This window comes from Littorina saxatilis, linkage group LG5, assembly GCF_037325665.1.
Source record: "Littorina saxatilis isolate snail1 linkage group LG5, US_GU_Lsax_2.0, whole genome shotgun sequence".
NCBI classification, from domain to species: Eukaryota; Metazoa; Mollusca; class Gastropoda; order Littorinimorpha; family Littorinidae; genus Littorina; species Littorina saxatilis.
This window is the reverse complement of record NC_090249.1, coordinates 21694765-21718897: the sequence shown is the minus strand read 5'-3', so window position 1 is coordinate 21718897 and position 24133 is coordinate 21694765. Positions and strand designations below refer to the sequence as shown.

Sequence of the window (24133 nt, the reverse complement as noted above, 5' to 3'; positions counted from 1 at the left end):
TGATTAACACTATTGTGACTAGCACTGCCACGGCGTTTACGTCCTGCCTGCCCAAGCTTGCCACCAAGAAACTTCCCAAAAATCAGTAACTGTAAAGAAATCTGTCTAGCAAGCTTGAATTAAGTCCAATCACCACCAAATTTTGTGTACTAATTCAAAAATGGATGCCCAGTTCAGTCGTGCTATTTATAAGTTTGTCACGCGATTTGTTTTAGCAAAGGGGGGTGAAAGGGGGGTGAAAGGGGGATAATTTGTGTTTTTTAACGTTTTTTTGTGTGTGTTTTATTTTCTACTGCTTTTTTTAAAAGTTATTTTTTAACAGAAAGTATTATAAATAATGTTATAACCAAACAAGGTGTAAAACCTATGAATTAGCTGAAATATTGTTAACATTGTACACAGAAATAAGGAGACAGTACAAAGAAAAAAACAAGCAAATCACGCATTCACTCACAGCATCCTGACTCAAATGAAACAAAACTGTAGATCTAACACTCACCAAATGATGTCTAGGTAATCCATATTGAATATAAGTCACATTTTCACAACAAAGTACCAACTGTACACCTATGAACAATTCCAAAAGGATTTGAAGGCTCCAGCCATCCATTGTTATCAGTGCTGCCACGCCCCCATAGCTCCTGCACGATTCCGAGATACATGTTCGTCTAGCAGTATCACCGCCAACCACGTGTAGTTTGCCGACTCGTACTAGCAACAACGGGACTGTTTCTTCCTCACTTTCACTGCTTGTATCGCTTTCGTGAGGCGAAAACGATACGTCCGAATCATGCTCTACGGGATCCTCTAGGTCCAACATCCGGAGAATCTCCTCCCGAGACAAGGCTCGCCTTTGATTCATTTTTTTTCCTCAAAAATGCACACAAATCAGGCGGATTTGCAAATGGCAGAAGGGGACGCCAAGTGTATCAAGGGAAACAACTCAATTTATTTGCAAGCTTCAAAAACCGGGAAGCAATCACGAGTCGTGTACCCTCTATGGCTGGTACTGAAAAATGCGCTTCCCGTCCATGGGCGTGTCAGCGCTGGTACTGATTTATCAGTGTCCCGTCGCGAAAGTGTTAAGGATGAACAGAAGAAAAGCCTTTCTCCAACATCAATATTTTTTGTCCCTTTTACAGAATGCTCCATTAGTTTTTCCTCTCTCTCTTTTTTTGTAAAAAAAAAGGTTCTCAGATTGGATTATTTTTCTTTAAACAAACAACCCACAGTCTTGTGAAGAAATATACCACCCTGGGGCATAGACAACACATTTTCAAACTATGCAGACAACACGTTTCCCATCCATCTCAGGGACAGAAAGGAGTTAGGATTACCAATTGCAACACCCTAAACAGAACAGCCATTAAGCCAGTTCGACACAATTTGTAACGTCAAAAATAAATGCAAGCTCAAGGGTTAGTTCTTGCTACAGCTAGCTAGCACTGACATAAAAAAAAGTAATATTGTTTTATCCTCACTTAAGTCAACTGGAACAAACTGGGCTTTGCCACTGAGTTGTTGAAAACTTAGAAACTGGAGATTTCATTTCCAGCTTTGACGGTGAAAGCACAGTTGCCCCTGACTTTCTTTCTTTCAGCTGACGACAGAAAAAATATTTCCTAACCAAACCTTCTGGCTGAAGCTTCAAGCAGTCCACAACTTCACCGCGAGCGGACGTGCCTGTTAAGCTTGTCGAGAATGCTGGCTGAAGCTTTAAGCAGTCCATGAGCTTCACCGCGAGCGAACGTGCCTGTTAAGCTTGTCGAGAATGCTGGCGGAGATCTGCGAGAGGTTGGTGTCCGCGGGGTAGCTGGTCATCAGGCGGTGTATCTTGTCCACTCCGCCTTCCTCCTGCAGCAAGGGGCAGTAGCGGTCCCCTGCAACCACACACCCACATGACAAATAAGCTTAACACGACTCATTTAGAAACTGCACTCAGCTTTAAAAAAGATTCTCTACATGGCTTCAAGCCTTGCCCTTGAATGGCAGTCTCTGGATACTAATGTTCATGGAACAGACACAAACAACAACAAACATGTTTAGATGTTTGTAGAACTGTTGGTTACTCTGGTAGCCAAAGTACTCACCACTTGGGTTGCAGGTACCTTTTAGTTTCACCTACATCAACTGTTTTTGGCTCAAGTAAGTGTAGCCTATGCAATGCTAACTTTTGTCTGTCTGTGCGTGCGTGCGTGCGTATGTATGTATGTATGTATGTCTGTGGTAGAAACTTTAACATTTGAAGACGTCACAACATTTGAAGACGTCACATTATGACGTAAGAGGGTTAGACGTCACGCGAAGGAATTACTGAAAGTCTCGGTCATTGTTATTTTGAGCGGGCCGAGACTAGTTTTTTCTTCGAAATCGGCCATTCAGATCTAGATCTAGTGTCTCGCTTTCTTGCACAGTGTCACCTATGCCGCTTACTGTGTGTGTGTGTGTGTGTGTGTGTGTGTGTATGTGTGACAAAGTGATTGAGTTTGTGTTACTGTTTGTCGATTTCTTACGTGAGCCTTGAAGGCTTCGCCTCTTGTTAGTATAGGACTGAGTGCAGACAGCAGTTTTGGGTATCTTGGTGAAAATGAAAGCTGCAGCACTGCTCACAAAATGTAATATCTTCTTCTTCTTCGTTCATGGTCTGAGACTCCCACATTCACTCATGTTTTTAGCACAAGTGGATTTTTACGTGTATGACTGTTTTTACCCCACCATTTAGGCAGCATACACCAATTTCGGGGGAATCATGCTGGGTATATTTGTGTTTTTATAACCTACCGAACTCTGACATGGAATACAGGATCTTTTTGTTGCGCACTTGATCTTGTGCTTGCGTGTACACACGAAGGGGGATAAGGCACTAGCAGGTCAGCACATAAGTTGACCTGGGAGATCAGACAAATTTCCACCCTGAACCCACCAGGCGGCAGTGGCCAGGATTTGAACTCACGACCTTCCGATTGGGAGGCCGATGTCTTACCACTATGCCCGTCAAAATGTAATATAAATGTGGTAAAGAATACCCATCCACACACCCAAACAAACCTGACAATAAAACACTTACCATTCTTTGAGCAGACATGCTGAATAGCCCACACTGCCCACAGCTGTACAGATGGAGTGTCAAAACAGTCCAGAAGAGGAAAGAAGGGACTGAAGGATCTGCAACATCCATCACCGTAAAGGTATCATATATTTTTCACAAACAATAAATTGAGCAGGAGGTCTCTCTGTCAGTAGGTAAGAAAACTCGATCTCATATCATTGCCTGAGAGGCTTGTCTTTTACTGTGTAATTTCTGTTTATTTTCTGAGATTCCAATGAAGACAACTCAAAAATTCAACTTTCAGAGCATGAGCACATATGAATCTAACTCTCAAACATACTGATAGGCATTTTTTTTCCCAGTCATCAACGAATGCAGACACCTCAAAATTTATAAAAAATCTATCTGTGTTTCACTGAAAAATGGACAGAAAATGTGCATAACAAACAAGTAGTTTCCTTCTCGAGTGTGTGTGTATGAAAACACAAAAATACAAGGGAGATAACTGCTGTTTAAAGAAAAATAGCAACCTTACACTATTTGTTACTTCATGACGGCAAGTACTTTGCACAATACCAACCTGTAAGCCACCATCTCTCCTTGTGGCTGTTCCCACTCCATCACCACTTCACTCTGTAACACATGCATAAATAAAAAATTAATTTGATTCAGATTCACGCGCAAAAATAATTCAGCTATGTGCAGCAGAAATATCACACGAATGGGACTTAAGCTTTCATGACCTATGACCTCCTTCATTCACCTCAACCTCTTATCAACATTATCCTTCCCATTGGATGCCCATTAAAAGAACCACAACAAGTCAGCTTTTATTCATGTGGATAAATTTCTTTTCATGGACATCAGAAAACATCTTTATCTCCCCTTATCGCAGGAGCCTAACATTACTTCATGGTAATGTTATGGTTTGCCTGAATTTTTCTTCTTTCCTAAAAACACAACAAATGTAACATTTCAGTTTATCAGTGTCTAAACACCAACAAATTTGAAATAAAAATACCAACATGCACTACCAGAAAACCAAACAGTGCAACTGAATATAATATCTTTTCAAGCAACAAGTGTTCCCAAGACTCCTCTTCAAAACCTGACTGTAACCTACCAGAACCCCCCCCCCCCCCCCCCAAATAAACAATAAAAGATGAAACTCACCAGTTCTTCCAAGATGTCTGCACGCTGCATGCCAGCAATACCTCTCCACGCCTCTTCACCGTCACTGGCAAGATGAGCGACGATTCCAGCCGCAAAGTAGCTCACGTCTATGTGCTTCGTGTGCAGTAAACGTCTGCAAACACCAATATTTTCAAACATCAAACTTTCAAGCATGTCTCAGTTTAACGTTTGTTTCCTATTTGTTTGTTTGTTTGCTTAACGCCCAGCCGACCACGAAGGGCCATATCAGGGCGGTGCTGCTTTGACATATAACGTGCGCCACACACAAGACAGAAGTCGCAGCACAGGCTTCATGTCTCACCCAGTCACATTATTCTGACACCGGACCAACCAGTCCTAGCACTAACCCCATAATGCCAGACGCCAGGCGGAGTAGCCACTAGATTGCCAATTTTAAAGTCTTAGGTATGACCCGGCCGGGGTTCGAACCCACGACCTCCCGATCACAGGGCGGACGCCTTACCACTAGGTCAACCGTGCCGGTGTTTGTTTCCTATATATTTAATAGTCCAATGTCATGCAAGGTAGCTGCTTTTTCGTTGCAGGTCAGCATGTTGCTAAAAGGACACTTTTTTAAAACACGTTATCATAATTATCGTTAATGCGAAAGAATGTGTATGAATGCGCCTTGAGGTGAGATATGTGCGCGTTATAAATTCTTGTATTATTATTATTATCATCACAGTTGCTTTACTCCTGAAAATGTCACCCCATAAATGACACTGAGAACAAATTCATTGAGAGGTCTTTATTTTACAAGTTTAAAAAAATGTCAGTCTGTTTTAACAAAGACCACACCTTTCGACACAAATCTAGTATACTTTGGATGCGCATTTAAGTTACATCTGATCTGAAAACATCCGAGAAGAACAGAGGCTGCCAAGCTAATGTGAATTGGAACCTGTTTCTTTCATAATTTCAATAAAACAAACAATCTGACTCACTTGACCACCATGATGAAGTCCTCTCTCATGAGCTCTGGACGTAACGTTTTCACCTCAGCAATGTTGTTCTGCACAATGATACAGACAACTTTACAGTAAATTGTAACAATTCAGTAACAAATAAAAGTGCTTACTTAACAAGAGAGATAAAAGATAAAAGAATTGTGTTCTGTTCTGTGTTGGTTTTGCATTTGTGTAGTCCTATGTCATAACATTTGTTAGCACAATGTTGATAAATCAAGGACCTTCCTATGTTCTACACAAATTTTGCCAAAGAAATCCCCTTTCAGCTCCTGGCACAGGCACTCAAAAATCTGATCAACCATTGTAGACTGAACGTCTAACAAATTGACCCAACAAATCATGTTCTTAAAACCAGACAGGAATAATCAAGTTTTCAAAATGTTTTAATTCAATGAACAAAACAGATGATGTGTACACAGATCGAAGGCAGGCCCTACATTCTTTCTTGATCATGACTGTCACCACCACAGATCTATCCAAGCTAATCACATGGGATAAGAATACCCTCCCACTGGGACAAATACCAACAATTTATGGCCCAACTGCTTTCTGTCCAGAGCGGGATTTTGTTTTATGAATTTATTTCATCAGTGACACCTCTGTCAGTGTCAGTTTGCATAATAAATTCAACACAAAATTCCCACTCTGCATAGCAAGCACCCAGACTGTAGACTTGTAGCATGTGCATGGATCTTTTCGCCCTATGTAAAAGCTTGCACAGGTCTGTGTGACATGGTTAACACAGGAAGGAATGTACAACGAAACCTCATTTTTAAGACTGCTAAGAAATCAGAAAAAAATCAGGCCTTAAAAAGGAGGGAGTCTTAAAATTGAGGATTCACAGAGGTCTTGAACAGAAAATCAGAAAAAAGGTCTTAAAAAAGGGGGAGTCTTAGAACAGGGAGGGGGGGTTCCTAAAATGTGGGTTTGACAGCATCTGTAACAGCACCACGATCATATCTTACCAGAAGTCCGAGGATCTTGGTCTCCACCTGCACCCTGTTGTCGTTGTCCACCTCCTCCAGCGCCTGCAGCATGTTCATGAACAGCTCCAGGCCTTGCTCGCTCAGGAACACGCCGCATGTTGGTGGGGACTCATCTGGAATCATAATGATACCTTCATCAACGCTTGTCACAGAGTTGACGCTATACACCCCTATACATACCTAGCATGTCTTCTTCATCTCCTTCGTTCATGGGCTGAAACTCCCATGTTCACAAGTGGGTTTTAATGTGTATGACCTTTTTTACCCTGCCATCCAGGCAGCCATACGTGGCTTTCGGGGGACCTAGCATCTGTAAACTCATCCTTTATCATAATCATACTTTCACTAACACATTCCACAATGTTGACGTGTTATGCTGCAATGCATACCCACGATTTGTCATGACGAGTTTGGTACCGAGTTTGTTGCGCTGAGTTTGGTGCTGAGATAATCGAGTTGCATGAAAACCTACTGATGAAGCTTACCCTAATCAAGTGCTATTCAGACAACAGCAAACTGAAACACACAGAGATAGAGCTAAGCTACATCATTTTAACATTGACACTGCTTGTTTCATGGTCACTGTCCTGTGTTGGTCACTGTCGATTGCCAAAATGTCAATGATTCTCTCAATCTTTCCAAAGAGTAAGACCTGACGTTGCTACCATTGCCTTTGCAAAGATCAATCAGCTACAAATCAAGTTACATGTACTTCGCGTTTACCTGTGAGATTCCAGAGAGCACTGAGCGTGAACTTGAGTGTGATGTCGATGATGCGTGTCTCCATACGACCTTTGACCAGCTGAAGCAGTTTCCTCATGTAGCGTGGCTTGGAGCCCAGGGTGGAAGTCTGGTCTGTTGAGATCTGAAACACAACCATATGCCATCAACACAAATGCTACAGTGCAGTGAAACAGCATACAGCAAAACTTTAAGTGGGTCCTCAGTTTTAAGCTGTTTTTAAGACTTGCTTCCTTAGACTTCACTTCCTTCCCTTCACGAAGCCTATAATTTTACTTCAACTTGAAGACACCATCATGTTTAAGGCCCAGCATGTTGAAAGATTTCTGGAAGTCTTGAAACAGAGGGACCTGTATTAGCATGTGGCAGGACAATATCATCATCAAAAGACCGCTTAGTGAAAATAGTTTCAGACCACAAATGTAACGGATTAACAGGGACTGCTGTCTTCAACTCTATTTGTAAATTCCAGTATGATGTAATATGTAAAGGTAAAAGAGTGAAACAAAAACAGAAACCTTTTTTTTTCAAATCAAATGTACACTTCTCTTTCCTGTGTTTGAATTTAAAAAATCTTTTATACAGGCTGAACCTTTCAAATAAAATGCTAACACTGTAACAAATCAGTTTATATGAAAAATATGTCTGAAGTCACTCACCTTGGCAGCCAGTATGGAACAAATGGCTACAGACATCCTGTTCATGGAACTGTCGTCAAATGAACACAGACACTCCACCACCAGTTTGGCACACCGGAAACGGTCAAAAGACTGAAAAGAAAACACTCTGTCAGAAAAACAAGCTAACAAATAGTAAACAAGAGAAATTCTCCAGCATATCCAAGTAAAAATGTCAGAACTGAGTCAAAGTTGAGGCATGATAACCGTGAAGGTATGCAGTGAAAGTTTTCTTTTGAGATTCCCGCACACCCTTTTAGCAAAATAATAAAATCAATGAAGTCATTCAATAAAGTTAACTAAACAAATAACCAAAAAGCAACAAACTCACAATGTCTTGCAGAATCCTATCACTGCATAGTGTTAACAAGGCATTCTTCTGCAGCTGCAAAAAGAAAAAGAAAAAATTACATTTACAGCAGGCGCACAAAGACAAACAGTTGCTTATCTTTCTGCACTTACAAGTCTGAGACACTCTAAAGGCTGCAAACACATACATTTTGATCTTCTCCATTTTCCTTTATTTCAAATGCATGTCTCTCTGTCTGTAATGCACAACATGCTTCCCCTTTTGATGCAATATTTCACTCCATACGGTGTAAATGGTTGATGGTTGGGGAAGTTCTTCGTGGCATCCACACACACACACACACACACACACACACACACACACACACACAGAGCTTCTTCATTTTGCTGAGAATCCCTCAACTTTCATAATTATACACTAGTTTCTGTTGAACATGCCCAACAGACTTCTCCTTCTCCAATCTCTAACTTAATCCTTGCCCGTACCTGTTGATGGTTGGGGAAGTTCTCCATGGCATCCAGCGTGAGTCCCACCACTTGCAGCAGACAGGAGGGGTGGAGTTTGGGCCCCAGCTCCCCCTTGGTCAGGTTGTAGAGGCAGGCCGTTGCGGCCATCTGCACACCAAGCTGTCGCGGGTGGTTCTTCATGCCTGGCAACACCAGCTGCAACAAGATACACAAAGAATATTTTCAACTCATCCGCCTGGAAGTATGTGTAAGTCTTTATAGCTATATGGCTTTATATTATAATCTTCAGAGAATGATGAGTTATAACTTATATTCTGCCCCCCCCCCCACCCCCCCCCCCCCCCTCACTCAAAGGTTACACACCTTGATGATGTCTTCCCTGGGTTCAGTCAGCCCTGAGGAAAACCCAAACAGCTTGAAAAGAGTCTTCTGAACGTAGACTGCTCGTGACACATATCGTCGCAAAGCTTCCATGATCTGCTCCAAAGTTCCTTCGCCTGTCACCTGTAAATTAGCCCAAAAATTAGCAATGCAGTGAACACTTTAATTTTGCCAAGAAATATATTTATAATGCAAACACATCAATGAAAGACCATTAAATTTCTCCAGACAGTCACTGGTTGTCTGATTAATATGTCTACCTATAAGTTGTTCTTTCTTTCTTTATTTGGTGTTTAACGTCGTTTTCAACCACGAAGGTTATATCGCGACGGGGAAAGGGGGGGAGATGGGATAGAGCCACTTGTTAATTGTTTCTTGTTCACAAAAGCACTAATCAAAAAATTGCTCCAAGGGCTTGCAACGTAGTACAATATATTACCTAACTGGGAGAATGCAAGTTTCGAGTACAAAGGACTTAACATTTCTTACATACTGCTTGACTAAAATCTTTACAAACATTGACTATATTCTATACAAGAAACACTTAAGGCCAAAAAAAAAAAATTGTCTGTTTAGGGTAACATGACCAAAAAAAGTAGGGTCGGTAGGTAGGAAGGTTTTTTTTTTTTTTTTTTTTTTTTTTTTTTTTTTTTTTTTGTGTGTGTAAATGCTATGTTGGCTGAACATTCACTTCTTATATTTGATGAATACATGTTTCAAAACTAACGTATAAATAAAACAGAGAGAAAGGGAGAGAAAGAAACGCCAAATGTCTCTTTTTAGCATTTTTACCTCTTTTTTTTTTTTTTTTTTTTTTGAAATCAAAAAAAAGTTTTTGGGTCGGCGCCAAATCGATAGGGTCGGTCGGGTTACCCTAAACAGACAATTTTTTTTTTTGGCCTAACAAGGGTAAAAGGAGAAACAGAATCCGTTAGTCGCCTCTTACGACATGCTGGGGAGCATCGGGTAAATTCTTCCCCCTAACCCGCGGGGGGTACCTATAAGTTGTATAAAACTATAACTAATGAAAAACCTTTCAGTTTAACATTAACATTTTATTTTATTTTATCCTAATATTTTATCTTCTATTTTATTTTTATTTTTAACACTATAACAGTTCTTAATATCTTACAAGTAACAGGCACCATTTTTTCAGACATATTTTTGAAACATGGATTTCTAGATATTTCAAAAGTGAAACAATCACATTTGCAGAAAAACATGATGGTAACACCATGTAATTAATTATGAAAATAATACTCACAATTATTTCCGAGTTGTGTTCTATAGACTCTGGAGTAAACATGGCATATTCACAGGCCTTTGTCAGCGACAAACCCAGAAATCTCATTGGCTTATGGGATTCCAAGTAATCCCTGGTGATGATAACAAAGCAAATATCAGCAAAGCTTCGGAAAATACTTGTATATGAAAATGAAATACAACTTACAAGAAAAGTAAAAGAAAAAAACCTAATTGAGTAAATGGTTGAACTCAAAACTTTCTCAGCATGCAATTTATTTTCAGAATATCAACACCTTTACCTGAAAATACTCCAAAGTTAACAATAACAGCATATTCTAGTACTCAGTTCTGACAAAAGATAACACTTAGTCAGCAAATAATTAATACAATGCCTAACACTTGCACATTAACTCAGTGAAATATTTCCTCCAGTAAGTCTCAATTCACAGAAACATTTACATTAACATCTACATGTGTATATGATGCAACTTGGAGAGAAAAAAAGACAGTTTAACTTTAACTAATACAAGCAGGAAAAAGGGCCCTGAACATTACCTGAGAATTTGCTCAGACACTTCTTCCCTGCCCGAGATATCCAGCGATCGTAAGTGAGGGTTGGCAGCCGTCCTTTCCAAGAATGCCGATATCTGAAACTGGGCAGGATGAACAGTGATGAAAGACTGACCGAGAGCGTCACCCGACACGTCCAGATGCCTAAGGTGAGACAGTTCACAAAGAATGGATGCCGTTTCATCACTGCTAGGCAGCTGAAGATTGTACATGCACAGTGACTTTAGCCGATCCTTGCACTTTTTCAAGGGCGAGATGTCTGAGATGGGTGTGCTGGAGATATCGAGGCTTTCTAAAGAGGGAAGGTCCTCCGCGATGATCTCCAGCCCGTGCTTGTTGAACTCGGTGTAGCTGACGTTAAGGCTGTGCAGGCTGCGGAGCTTGGAGAGCGCCACCACCACACAGAACTTGGCGTTGTTGAGGAAAGTGTTATTGGAGACGTTGAGCATTCGCAGGTTGGACAGTGTCCACTCACCGAGACAGCTGATCACGTCGTTCACAGTCACGCCCTTCAACCCTGTGATCTCCAGCTCAGAGATGCGATGTCCTTTGAGCACTCGCAGACCTTTCAAGGAGAGCTGAGAGTCATGAATGCTCACCCGTCGGAGGGTCGTGTTTTCCGAGTCAAACAAAGCCAGCGACTCATCGTTCAGTTTCCCTTTTTCACCGAGGGTCACCAACAGCTGTTCTGAAAGGTCTGTGTGGAAACAGACTTCCGAGTCCTTGAAGACGAATTTGTCGTGCGTGGTCTCTGATGTCTGAACATCACAGAGAGCTGCAAGGTTGTCACAAATGAAATCCACACAGCACTCCTGCAGGCTGATAGGTGTGTCGTACATGATGATGGCTGTGTGTCTGCAAGTAAAACAAAGTAAAAAATAAACCAACAAAAGCATCAGGAACATGTGGCAAAGGAGGGCAGCAAAACTGAGCTGCAACCCTTTAGCCTCACTCACAGTGAAGCCAGGACCCTGATCCGAAACAGGCAAATATTCACCTTCAAAAAGAAAAACAATGAATACAATACAATCAATCAATCAATCAATATGAGGCTTATATCGCGCGTATTCCGTGGGTACAGTTCTAAGCGCAGGGATTTATTTTTTATTTTATTTTTATTTTTATGCAATTTATATCGCGCACATATTCAAGGCGCAGGGATTTATGTATGCCGTGTGAGATGGAATTTTTTTACACAATACATCACACATTCACATCGGCCAGCAGATCGCAGCCATTTCTGCGCATATCCTACTTTTCACGGCCTATTATTCCAAGTCACACGGGTATTTTGGTGAACATTTTTATCTATGCCTATACAATTTTGCCAGGAAAGACCCTTTTGTCAATCGTGGGATCTTTAACGTGCACACCCCAATGTAGTGTACACGAAGATGCCCTCTATCAGCCCACTCGTTACAAGCAGACCATTGTCTTCCACCTCCGGAGAGGCCACTGCGGACTAAAAAGAATAGGCATCCGACAGTCGGCCCTGTGTGACTGTGGAGAGGCGGACCGGACACCAGAGCACTTTCTGCAGACCTGCCAACTCCACTGCAGTGAGGAAACGCGTCTGGCCCACGGGGACAATGCTGGACTCCAAGCTGTGGGGCAGCACCCAGGACATCAGACTAACCGCCTACTTTGTCAACATCACAGGCCAACAAATTTAGACACAACCATCATCAAACGCTGAAGAAGAATTAGAAACAAGTGATCAATCAGGAACTGTTTGTGTTATTTTCAAAAGTCGGTCTGCAATCAAATAAAAAAACAAGAAGAGCAAACGCTCGATCGAGTCACTTTCGCAGTTCTGAATATTATATGAGGCATCAGATGGACAGGAAGAAATTGCTATTCACAACACAATGAGTCACGTTCACATAAAATTTGAGCCCGGTCACTTTTATAGTTTCCGAGAAAAGCCCAACGTTAAGTTGTGTGTTGCCGAACAGAAAAGGCTAGTTATCTCCCTTGTTTTTCTGATAACGTTCGTAAAAGGCTACAGATGTAAATACTTTGATGTAAAGAATAATCCTACAAAGTTTCAATCACATCCGATGAACTTTGTCAAAGATATAAAATGTCTAATTTTTCCTTTGACGCTGACCTGTGACCTTGAAAAAGGTCAAAGGTCAACGAAACCATCGTTAAAGTGTAGAGGTCATTGGAGGTCACGACTAAACAAAATATGAGCCCGATCGCTTTGATAGTTTCCGAGAAAAGATATAAAATGTCTAATTTTTCCTTTGACGCTGACCTGTGACCTTGGAAAAGGTCAAAGGTCAACGAAACCATCGTTAAAGTGTAGAGGTCATTGGAGGTCACGACTAAACAAAATATGAGCCCGATCGCTTTGATAGTTTCCGAGAAAAGTCCAACGTTAAGGTGGTGTCTACGGACGGACGGACGGCCGGCCGGCCGGACGGCCGGCCGGACAGACTAACACTGACCGATTACATAGAGTCACTTTTTCTCAAGTGACTCAAAAATTCAACTCAACCTAGAGCTGGGATCTTATGAAAAGCCCATTTTCCTCTCTCCTCAATACCAGTTTAAACTCAAGTTGCAGTCCTTCAGTTTCCTGGTATGACCACACCCATAGTGCATAACTTTCCATAGCACCTTATAAATGCAAGGCTGATATTCAAACTTCAATAGTGTGGGTTCACCTGGAGTAACCAACATTTGGTATTTTTTGCCATTGAACACACACACACACACACACACACACACACACACACAGTGCAAAACTGGCTTACCTGTAAAATAACCTTTTATAGTTGCCCATAAACTGGACTACAGCATTGTTGACATCTGTGAACACACTCCTAGTCCTATCACAAGTCACAGTTCTCAATGCCTGAACTGCTGCAAGCTACCAAGAAGGTATTCTGAAGCTCACTTTCTCTGTGTTGCTATTGTAGTTGCTGAAAGCCTGAAAACACAAGATTTAAAGCCTTAGACTAGAGGCTGTTATATATTCAAATAAAACCTTCCACTTATATTCCTGAAGCTATACCATGAATGATTTGAATCAGACTTTGTCTGCAAAGTACAACACAACCTGTCCCCCGTTTCTTTCAGTTTCACGCGAGAATGGTTTGCGGATAGCCCCCTGCTAAGCAAGAAGGTGAGAGTGAATATGAAACAGTCTGATGGCTAGCTATGCAAGAATTAAACACCATTGGTCGGAAGACAGCCATGAACAGCCAATCGGATTGGCAGCAGTGCGGCGGCCATTTTTCTCGCATATGAAGTAACTCGAAGACATGCTCGCCTACTCTCGCCAAATGCTAGCGTTCCTCACGGCGAGAATAGCAGAAGAAACGCTACTTGAGTACTTGCTTGCCCCACTCCCCAATTGTCCTGTCAAACTAGAAATTGGGGACTAAGGCCAAAAAAAAAAAATTGTCTGTTTAGGGTAACCCGACCGACCCTATCGATTTGGCGCCGACCCAAAAACTTTTTTTTGATTTCAAAAAAAAAAAGAAAAAAAAAGAGGTAAAAATGCTAAAAAGAGACATTTGGCGTTTCATTTACACACACACACAAAAACAAAAAAACAAAAAAAACAAAACCTACCTACCTACCGACCCTACTTTTTTTGGTCATGTTACCCTAAACAGACAATTTTTTTTTTTTGGCCTAATGAGTATACCCTTCTTATGCATCACTATCAGGATTCAACATTACAGTGGAACCCCTCACAAGGACCCCCCTCTCTAATGACTACCCCGCCACAACGACCCTTTTTTTTTTAACCGATGTGTTTCCTTATATAGTTGTCACCAGTGTAGCGACCACCCTGCTCTAACGTCTAAGGACCGACCTAACAGCTTGTGTCAGACAAAGCCAAGACTCTCAGTCAGCGTAACGCATCACTGACAAACCGGTTATAACCAGTTACAGTATAACCGTCTCGCGTAAGCAAAGGCACTAAACCGCTGAGAGGTGTGATGGTTGGGTGGGCTGAGTAAACATCACAAACCAATCATCGAGAAAACAAACTCACGTGACCAACATACACCGTTCAACTCAGTCAGAATAGACAGTCTTTGGACAGAAGAGCAGTGGAGATCGACATGGCGTCTACAAATAAAATAAAATATTTTTAACTCTCGAAAATCGAGTGAATGTTGTGAACAGACACAAAAAGGGAGAAACTGCCATCACGATTGCAAGAAGTCTTGATGTTGGAAAATCGCAAATTTAAAGAATTATCCAAGACAAAGAAAACATTCTGAAAAGGTGGGAAAGTGGTGACAATGCCGATCAAAGCGGCAGAAGACAACATACTCTGACGTAAATGAAAAGGTTTGGGATTGGTTCCTGGCTGCCAGAAAAAAGAATTTTCCGTGTGGGGCGAGATCAAAGGCAGGTCCATTGTGATAGCTGGGTGGCCTTGTTTATAGACACTGACCTTCTTCCCAGGGGTCATTGACCCAGTTTTAGCTATGAGAGGTGGTTCCCCTTTCATATCTGAGAGAGGAAACACTTCCTGCACCCGGGTCCACTGAGTTTAACCTATGGGGAGTTTAACCTATGGGGCAGTCTCTTTGATGTCTTGAGAGGAAACTTGGCCAGGGTAGTACATGCACCAGAACTGGTGGACACCATGGACAATGTCAAACATGAAATGAAGCAGTTTGCTTGAGGAAACGGTTGTCAGCAACTCAAACTTCTCTGTTTTCTTTTTTTAAAGAAAATCTGACTTTCTTTGTGGCCCCCTGACCCCGCCCCCTCCCTCTGTAAGGACCCCCCTCCATAAGGACCGATTTTTGTCAACATTTTCAAGGTCGCTAGAGAGGGGTTCCACTGTATTAACAACACATTATTCAGATTCAGACTATCAATATTATCATGTCAAGTTCTTACTCCTTTACACATGTATACAGTATACACTCAAATGTGTGCATTTTTCTTCTTTAGAATATTATTATTTCAAAACTGTTTGTTCAAAATTATAGTTATACTGTGGAAAACAACAGCCAATAAAAATTACCTTGTAAACATAACAAGAAGAGCAAACGCTCGATCGAGTCACTTTCGCAGTTCTGAATATTATATGAGGCATCAGATGGACAGGAAGAAATTGCTATTCACAACACAATGAGTCACGTTCACATAAAATTTGAGCCCGGTCACTTTTATAGTTTCCGAGAAAAGCCCAACGTTAAGTTGTGTGTTGCCGAACAGAAAAGGCTAGTTATCTCCCTTGTTTTTCTGATAACGTTCGTAAAAGGCTACAGATGTAAATACTTTGATGTAAAGAATAATCCTACAAAGTTTCAATCACATCCGATGAACTTTGTCAAAGATATAAAATGTCTAATTGTTCCTTTGACGCTGACCTGTGACCTTGAAAAAGGTCAAAGGTCAATGAAACCATCGTTAAAGTGTAGAGGTCATTGGAGGTCACGACTAAACAAAATATGAGCCCGATCGCTTTGATAGTTTCCGAGAAAAGTTTGTCAAAGATATAAAATGTCTAATTTTTCCTTTGACGCTGACCTGTGACCTTGAAAAAGGTCAAAGGTCAACGAAACCATCGTTTAAGTGTAGAGGTCATTGGAGGTCACGACTAAACAAAATATGAGCCCGATCGCTTTGATAGTTTCCGAGAAAAGTCCAACGTTAAGGTGGTGTCTACGGACGGCCGGCCGGACGGCCGGACAGACTAACACTGACCGATTACATAGAGTCACTTTTTCTCAAGTGACTCAAAAATAATAAAATGCCTTCTTAAATCTTCATATGAATCTTATTAAAAAAAAGTTTAACTTTTCAACTGGATTCTTCTTCTTCTTCTTTCTGGTAATGCCCACGATCTTGAGCATGATCATTCTGGCATGAAAAGGGGGGTGTTTTAAAATCCATTTGCGTGCTCTGGTCGTTGTCATTATCATTGTCCGTAAAACATTGCCAAAAGTCTGTATCCGTAAGGGCCTAGTTTTGTCAGGAACTGTAACTTAATTTGCGGAGGCTCGTGACACAAAAGCGTCAACTGTTGCTGCCTCTACAGTTTCACTGGGAAGGTGGTTCCAGTCCCTAACAGTCCTCGGTAGGAATGATCCACCTCTGTACTGAGTTCTGGTGTTGATGAGGCAGAACTGCTTGTCATGGGTACGGCGCTGTCGTGGTGGGGGTGGGACTAGCTTGCTCTTGATGATTGGGCACTGAATTAGTCCGTGATGGATCTTGTAAAGGACCCCCAGGCGCGTGGTTCTTCTACGTTGCTCGAGAGACGGCCAGCCCAGTTGGTCGATCATCCGGCTCACACTTGACGTGTTGTGGTAGCGGTTGAGTAAGAAGCTCTAGACAGCTTCCAACTTCTCAATGCTCTTCTGGTTGTATGGGTCCCATACTAATGATGCATACTCGAGAAGGGGTCTCACAAAAGCCTTGTCAGGATTGTCATTATTCGTGATTTCTTTGACTCGTTTGAGGTGCAAAATATCTTTGAACATGTGTACAGTTTAGTTGAATCAATGCTTGCTTATTTTTATTTATGTATGTCATGCCGCTTAATTGAAACTCGAAATGCTTTCTTGCACAAATCAAAGGCGACATCCAAATGAATAAACTGCATGTAATTTGAAAACGAAAACAGTAATTTGAGGAATTCTGGCATCTGCAGGCAAATCACGGTAATTCGCAATTTAACCTGAAAGTGAAACTAGACACTTCTGAAATCAACTCCCTTTCTTTCCCAAATTCCAAATCAGTGCACTGAGCTGGCAACAAATAATGCCACGCAAGAAAAGAAATATGTGCTTCTGCCGTTCTGTCGGGGAAGTAATAAAAGGCGTAGGTGGGAAAGACCCAGCACTCGACTCTTGGATGGCAGGTTCTACCCCCACTGCAGAACTGAACACCCTCAAATCAAAATGACAACCACAATACGTACCTCGATCGAACAGTTATGATCTCGCTGACGTAAAATACTTCTGGGTCACATCTAAGTCATGAAAAAGATGCATTTTTAATCAAAATAGTGAAATTTCTTGCGCATTGACGCAAAATCCTGCGCCACCATTATTGTAAGGGGAGGTCACTTTTATGCTTTGTCAAATGGATCAACGGTGACTCATCGAGCATAACAACACTGGCACATGGCCGATTCGCCTGTGCAGACCAGGGGCAGATTAGGGGGGGGGGGGGGGGGGGGGGATTACAGGGGTTCTGGAACCCCCCCCCCCCGGCTGTCAAAAAGAAATTAATACTAATTTTAAAAGAAATAATGAGTGGCTGCTGACACCAGTTGATCATGAGTGTTTAAAATCAAGGTGATAAGCCATAAATTGTTCATAAAATAGCTAAAACTCTTCAGCTTCTGGAAGGCCCCCCAGACCCCCCCAACGGGGCCTTGCCCATGTACCCCACAAGGGGTCTACCCCTGGACCCCAAGTTCTAACCCTCCCCCCTCCCCCACCCCCCCCCCCCCCCCCCCCCCCCCCCCGGTCTGGCTTAACTGCTCCGCCCCTCAGTGCAGGGCGAACAAGTCTTACGTTCAAATGATCATGTTGAGCGCTTGAACACAGATCCAGGACAACCCCGTTTCCTATGTAGTAGAGTTCCAAAGTTGGTTTCTGGTAACAGAAACTAGGCCCTATGTTAAGAAAGTAATAATTGTTGTCCCACCGGTGGGTTCTATTGACTCAGTGAAAGGGTGTATGCACTCTCTCTAGTCTCTCTCTCCCACCGCCGAGTCTCTCTTTCAACCTAGCTCTCTCTCTTTCAACCTAGCTCTCTCTCTCTCTCTCTCTCTCTCTCTCTCTCTTTTAAGTCTCTGGGCAAACTCTCTCTCTCAGTCTATCTCAGTCTCTCCCTCTCTCTTTACACCCCCGGTATAGGGGTGTGTACGGGTGTGTATAGGATTCGGTTGATGTGTTTGTTTGTTTGTTTGTTTGTTTGTGTGTTTGTGTTCGCATATAGATATCAAGAATGAACGGACCGATCGTCACCAAACTTGGTGAACAGGTTCTATACATTCCTGAGACGGTCCTTACAAAAATTGGGACCAGTCAAACACACGGTTAGGGAGTTATTGGTGGATTAAGATTCTACAAGGACTTATAGAGGGAGATATTAATGGTCAAAGGGAAATAACCTTCTCAGTTGGTGGCAGTGAGAATGGTTATTTCCCTTTGACCAACGGGGGTGTTTTTCCTACCTCGGAGGAATTTCTTGTTCTCTCTGTCTCTCTCTCTGTCTCATTAAAAATCTCAACTAGACTTGAAATTCTAATTGAAAATTTAACTTTGAGCAATCGATCCCAAAAGGATTTTATCTTATTCTTTATCATTTCCTGAATCTAAAAATATATAGATATGCCATGATTGTTTAATAAGAACATTTTGACATAAAAAAAAGGTTAATTAGGCACTATGTTCGCGGCATGCTTGCGGAGACGAGACGAGCGGCTAGTGGACCCGTCTCGGTCTTCGGGTTTAGGCTATCGAAGCTTTAGTACATGTAGTCACTGTGTTGGCTGTTTATTACACCCCCGGTATAGGGGTGTGTATAGGAAGTCGATTATTAGTCTCTGTTGCATTCTGACCTTCGGATATCAAGGCGCAATGAGTAACTATAAGTGTCCCCGTTGTTTGTGCTACCTCTCATTCTTCTTCGGACCAGAGAAATGTATCTGTTGAGAGCTTCGAGTGCACTTGTTGTGAAGTGACAGACAGTGTGATGAGGATAATTAATAGGCAATCAATTTCACTCCTTGATTGTGAACAAAACTGATGCTAAAATTCCGATCTGATTTGTCAGCTTCAAACCAGAAAACATGAAGTGAAATTTCGGACAGACTAAGAGACGAACGCTAAATGTATCAAGAAAATGTTACTAGGGCCATAATCGCAGAACCAAATGCTAGAAATGAGTGCCACCAACCCAGGCTCAAAATCCATCGGTAACAAATTAAACAATTCAACAAGTCAGAGGACAAGAAGACGATGAGACAGAAGGACAGAGAGAGGCAGCGTTTTCCTTAGCAGCTTACCTTTCTTAGTGACAGAATCGGACAGGGGAGGATCTGGTAAGACTTCCAATCCGAATGTACCAGAACAAGTACAACAAGACGACCGAAAAATCTGGAAACAAAAAATAAAAGGGGCAAGCAGGAACAAAATGTAACTATGAATCGGAAAAAGACAAAGGTAACTAAAATAAATCATGCTGGATAGGAAGCAACAAGGACAGTGGTGGGGAAAAAAAGACCAACAAAATCAAATGTAAACAAAGCAAAACATAAAAAAATCAATACATGCTGTAGGTGGCACAATAGAAACGAAGTCAGCAGCAGTTTTTGAGGCAACAAGGACAAACAGCATACAAATGCAGGACTTGGAACTCAGTGCCATAACAAAAAGCAGCAGGATTAAATTTAGCGGGGGAATCCCAACAAGAGGGTAAAATAAGCAGGGGGAAATGCAGCACGAAAACGTTGAACGGAACAGCAAGGGGAGGGGGTGGGGGCGACGGGAACACAATAGAAAGGTTACACAACGACAGTGAAAACGCACAATAAAGAGAACATGGCGAGGGGAAATTACCAGCAAGGTTATACAACGACTGGGTGGGGAGTGGGGGTGACACATCAGGGGTACACACCAGCAACGGCAGGGTACAGCAACAGCACGGGAACGCACCAGCACGGGAACGCAACAGCAAGGGAACGCACCCGCAAGGGAACAAAACGGCAGGGGGACGCACCAGCAGGGAAACGCAACGGCAGGGGGAAAGCAACAGAAGAGAAAACGCACCAGCAAGGGAACGCACTAGCACGGGAACGCAACGTCAGCGGAACGCACTAGGATGGGAACGCACCGTTAGGGGAACGCACCAGCACGGGAACGTAACGACAAGGGAACGCAACGGCAGGGGGAACACGTCAGCAAGGGAACGCAACGGCAGGGGAATGCACCAGCAAGGGAACGCAATGGCAAGGGAACGCACCAGCACGGGAACGCAATGTCGAGAGAAAGCGCCATCACGGGAAGGCAACGGCAGGGTAATACAATCTGACCGAAGGAATGCACCAACAGCCTGGGGGAAACGCATTGGCATAATACACGAGGGCACTAAAAACACTTTTAAAGAAACAACAACAAGCATGGTTGCATTAAAGAAATGCAACAGCAAAACGAAACGGGGAATGCATGCAAACAAGGGTGAAATAGTGATCCTGAAAAAGAAGAGGTACAACTCACTTTCTCTCTTCCGAATGTTACATAATCAATAATCAATAAACATGAATGAATACTTATCTATAATAATGTATTCTTATTCTAAGAACCTGTTTCAAATTGACTTCTCATTTTCTTTTAAATTAAGAAAAAACAACTAAACCTTGATTCTTGTAATCAATCAATCTATCCATCTATCAGTCAGGTTATCTAACTCTTTTGCTCGACCACGACTAAACCAAAATCATTTCAATCAGTTATCTCTGTTTTCCACAACCATACACTGATATGCGTTCACTGATTATCTGAGACATTCTGACACACACACACACACACACACACCAACACACACACACACACCATAAACTATCTAAGAATACAGAGGGAAAGAATGACCGCCAAGGCCAAAACTTCAGATGCTCGCGACGATCGAGGGACTGCAAAACAAATTCAAGAACGTTACAAATCAACACCATTTTAAACTATGTCTACGAAATTATATCATGACATCATACTTCATTTAGTGATTAAAGAAACAAAGAACGTACACAAGACACAATAAAGCTCAACAGTAATAAAAACTGTTTTTAATTATACATTAATTGATTAAATATAGTCGTCTCACTCAAAAATAGTTGACTCTACATGCTTGTTGAGCAAATCATGATAAATAATGACATTATACTTATGCATCACAGATGAACAAAGGCAAATAACATATCTAGGTATTGAAAACAGCAATTTCTTTGTGGAAAGATCAATTTTTTTTAAATTCATAATGACATATACATTCAGAAAAAGACGAGAGAGAGAGAGAGAGAGAGAGAGAGAGAGAGAGAGAGAGAGAGAGAGAGAGAGAGAGAGAGAGAGAGAGAGAGAGAGAGAGAGAGAGAGAGAGAGAGAGAGAGAGAGAGAGAGATGATGATGATGATGATGGAACTTTATTTTTCAAGGATAGAGGTTTAAGGCGACGCCTTTTCTTACAACCGGTCCTTACTTCTAATACAAATGTCTACTAAATGATAAACAAGTAAAGCAACATGACAAATAAACAAAATAAACGAACGAATCAGCAAACAATCGACAAGTAAGCAAATAAACATAAACAACAAAATGACAAAGTAAGCAACATACAAATCGAAAGCGAAACATGCAACATGTTAATTGAGGTTACACATGTAAAGTGATCGACGGTAAAATTCACACGATACCAACGTTTACACTAATGCTAATAATGATTATATGGTGTAAATGATGAAGATGTTGTTGATGATGATGATGATGATGATGATGATGATGATGATGATGATGATGATGATGATCAAGAGAGAGAGAGAGAGAGAGAGAGAGAGAGAGAGAGAGAGAGAGAGAGAGAGAGAGAGAGAGAGAGAGACAATGACAAATCTTTATTTTTCGAGGGTGACAAGAATAAGCATAGGTATGCTTTTTTGCATCTGGCCCTCGCCCTAAAGAGGGACTAAACTATTTTACTATAACTATGACTAGGGAAAAAAAGGTTACATAAAAACATTAATGGTAGAACATATAAGTTTATGTACATGAAGCGCATTATGTAGAAGCATTGTAGATCATAAGGTAGTGTTCAAAATTGGGTGTAAAGCAATGAAGATAAACGGAAAGTAACCCAACAATACATTAGCTCAGCAAAACAATGTATTACAGAGCCAAATCTTCGTGATTTTGTCACAATAAACCATAATTCCGATAATGAACAACTGTATACAAAGAAAACATACCAATCAAGTTTATTTGTTCATAGAGTTCATTAAATGGAAAGAATATTTGGTTCTAAAAGAATCTGTGTTGGTGGATTGCCGCAGGGCGTCCGGAAGAGCGTTCCAGAGGCTGCTTCCTGAATAAACAAGACTTGATTTAAATAGGTCTATCCTAGGAAGAGGAGTGTTTAGTTTTATAAAGTGGTGCGAATTCTTCAAAGAGAACTTTGAGCAAATGGTTTCGGGTGCATTTTCTGTCATAATAATGAGAGAGAGAGAGAGAGAGAGAGAGAGAGAGAGAGAGATTCAGATTCAAAACTTTAATACAAAGGGATGAAGGTTTTAGGCGATGCCTAATCTTCCAACCTGTCCCTTTTAGACATACATGACATTATACATTACAATTATATATTTATATAACATGTTTTAAACATCCAAACGAATAACTAATTAACTAAGAATTTGTAATCAGGTTAAAACTAACAAAAACACTAGCTATAATAACGTGGTTCATGGATTAATAAAATGATGATTAAGATGTGATGCAGTAACAGTTATGATTTTAAAGTGTAGGGAGAGAATTATTTTTGACAAAGATATTTTCGAACATTTTTTTTAAAAGACGAAAGGGTTTGACATGTTTTACAGTACATTGGAAGTAAATTCCACACAAGAGATCCCCAGTAGGATAAACTAGATTTATACAAATCAATGCGTGGGAGCGGTAGCGTTTAATTCAAAAGCCTCGCTCTACCAGGAGGACGCTCAAACAGGTCTTGGATGTATGAAGGTGTTTCATGGTTGTACATTTTGAACATGAAAACACTAGCATTTAAAAAGAACTGCTGTTGTAGCGGAAGAATGTTCAGTTGAGTGTATTTTTCTTGAGTAGTCATATTGGGATCTCGGTTTAATAACTTTACACCTCTCTTGTGAAGTGTGTTTATTTTCTTAATATGAACATCACTGGCATTGCACCAGACAGTAGATGCATAGCAAATGAGAGAGAGAGAGAGAGAGAGAGAGAGAGAGAGAGAGAGAGAGAGAGAGAGAGAGAGAGAGAGATTGGAGACAGCAAAAGAGACATAATTGCTTAGAAACGAAAAATTTACACCGACAACGAAAAGTTAACACCGATTACGAAACGAAAAAACAGCGACGGAACTCGGCATTTGCAAACGAAAAATTAACAACAAAACTCGGCATTTGGAAACGAAAATCACCGACGAAACTCGCATTTTGGAAACGAATAATCACCGACGAAATTCGGCATGTTGAAACGAAAAATCGGCGACGAAACTCGGCATTTGGAAACCAAATATTAGCGTCAAAACTCGGCATCTGGAAACGAAAATCAGCAACGAAACTCGACTTTTTGAAACGAAACTCGGCGACGAAACTCGGCTTTTGAAAACAAAAATTCAGCGACGAAATTCGGCATGTGAAATTTAAAAAATCGGCGATGAAACTCGGATTTTGGAAACGCAACATCGGCCACAAAACTTGGCATTTGGGAACAAAAAATCAGCGACAAAACTCGGCATCTGGAAACGAAACTCGGCGACGAAACTCGGCTTTTGGAAACGAAAATTCAGCGACGAAACTGGGCATGT

The 24133-nt window shown here is 41.4% G+C and overlaps 1 protein-coding gene across 1 annotated transcript; it reads right to left on the bottom strand.

Moving 5' to 3' along the window:
- LOC138966561 (protein zyg-11 homolog B-like) lies at positions 1 to 17631 on the bottom strand. Its single transcript, XM_070338835.1, has 15 exons — positions 17499 to 17631; positions 13351 to 13526; positions 10574 to 11443; positions 10038 to 10149; positions 8756 to 8896; positions 8411 to 8587; positions 7947 to 8000; positions 7598 to 7708; positions 6921 to 7062; positions 6177 to 6310; positions 5188 to 5255; positions 4223 to 4355; positions 3630 to 3682; positions 3068 to 3165; positions 1 to 1880 (listed from the first exon to the last, which is right to left on the bottom strand). The coding sequence occupies exons 2-15, from the start codon at positions 13377 to 13379 to the stop codon at positions 1735 to 1737; spliced, it is 2268 nt and encodes a 755-aa protein (XP_070194936.1). The 5' UTR covers positions 13380 to 13526; positions 17499 to 17631; the 3' UTR covers positions 1 to 1734.
- Between the last annotated feature and the right edge of the window lie 6502 nt (positions 17632 to 24133).

Excerpts from the sequence above, each read along its gene's own strand:
- LOC138966561 (XM_070338835.1), bottom strand. The coding sequence starts at position 13,379 with ATGGGCAACTATAAAAGGTTATTTTACAG. Across the intron at positions 10,150-10,573 it reads GTGTCTGAGCAAATTCTCAG|GGATTACTTGGAATCCCATA; the intron begins GTAATGTTCAGG and ends TATCATCACCAG. Across the intron at positions 3,166-3,629 it reads GGAGAGATGGTGGCTTACAG|ATCCTTCAGTCCCTTCTTTC; the intron begins GTTGGTATTGTG and ends TGGATGTTGCAG.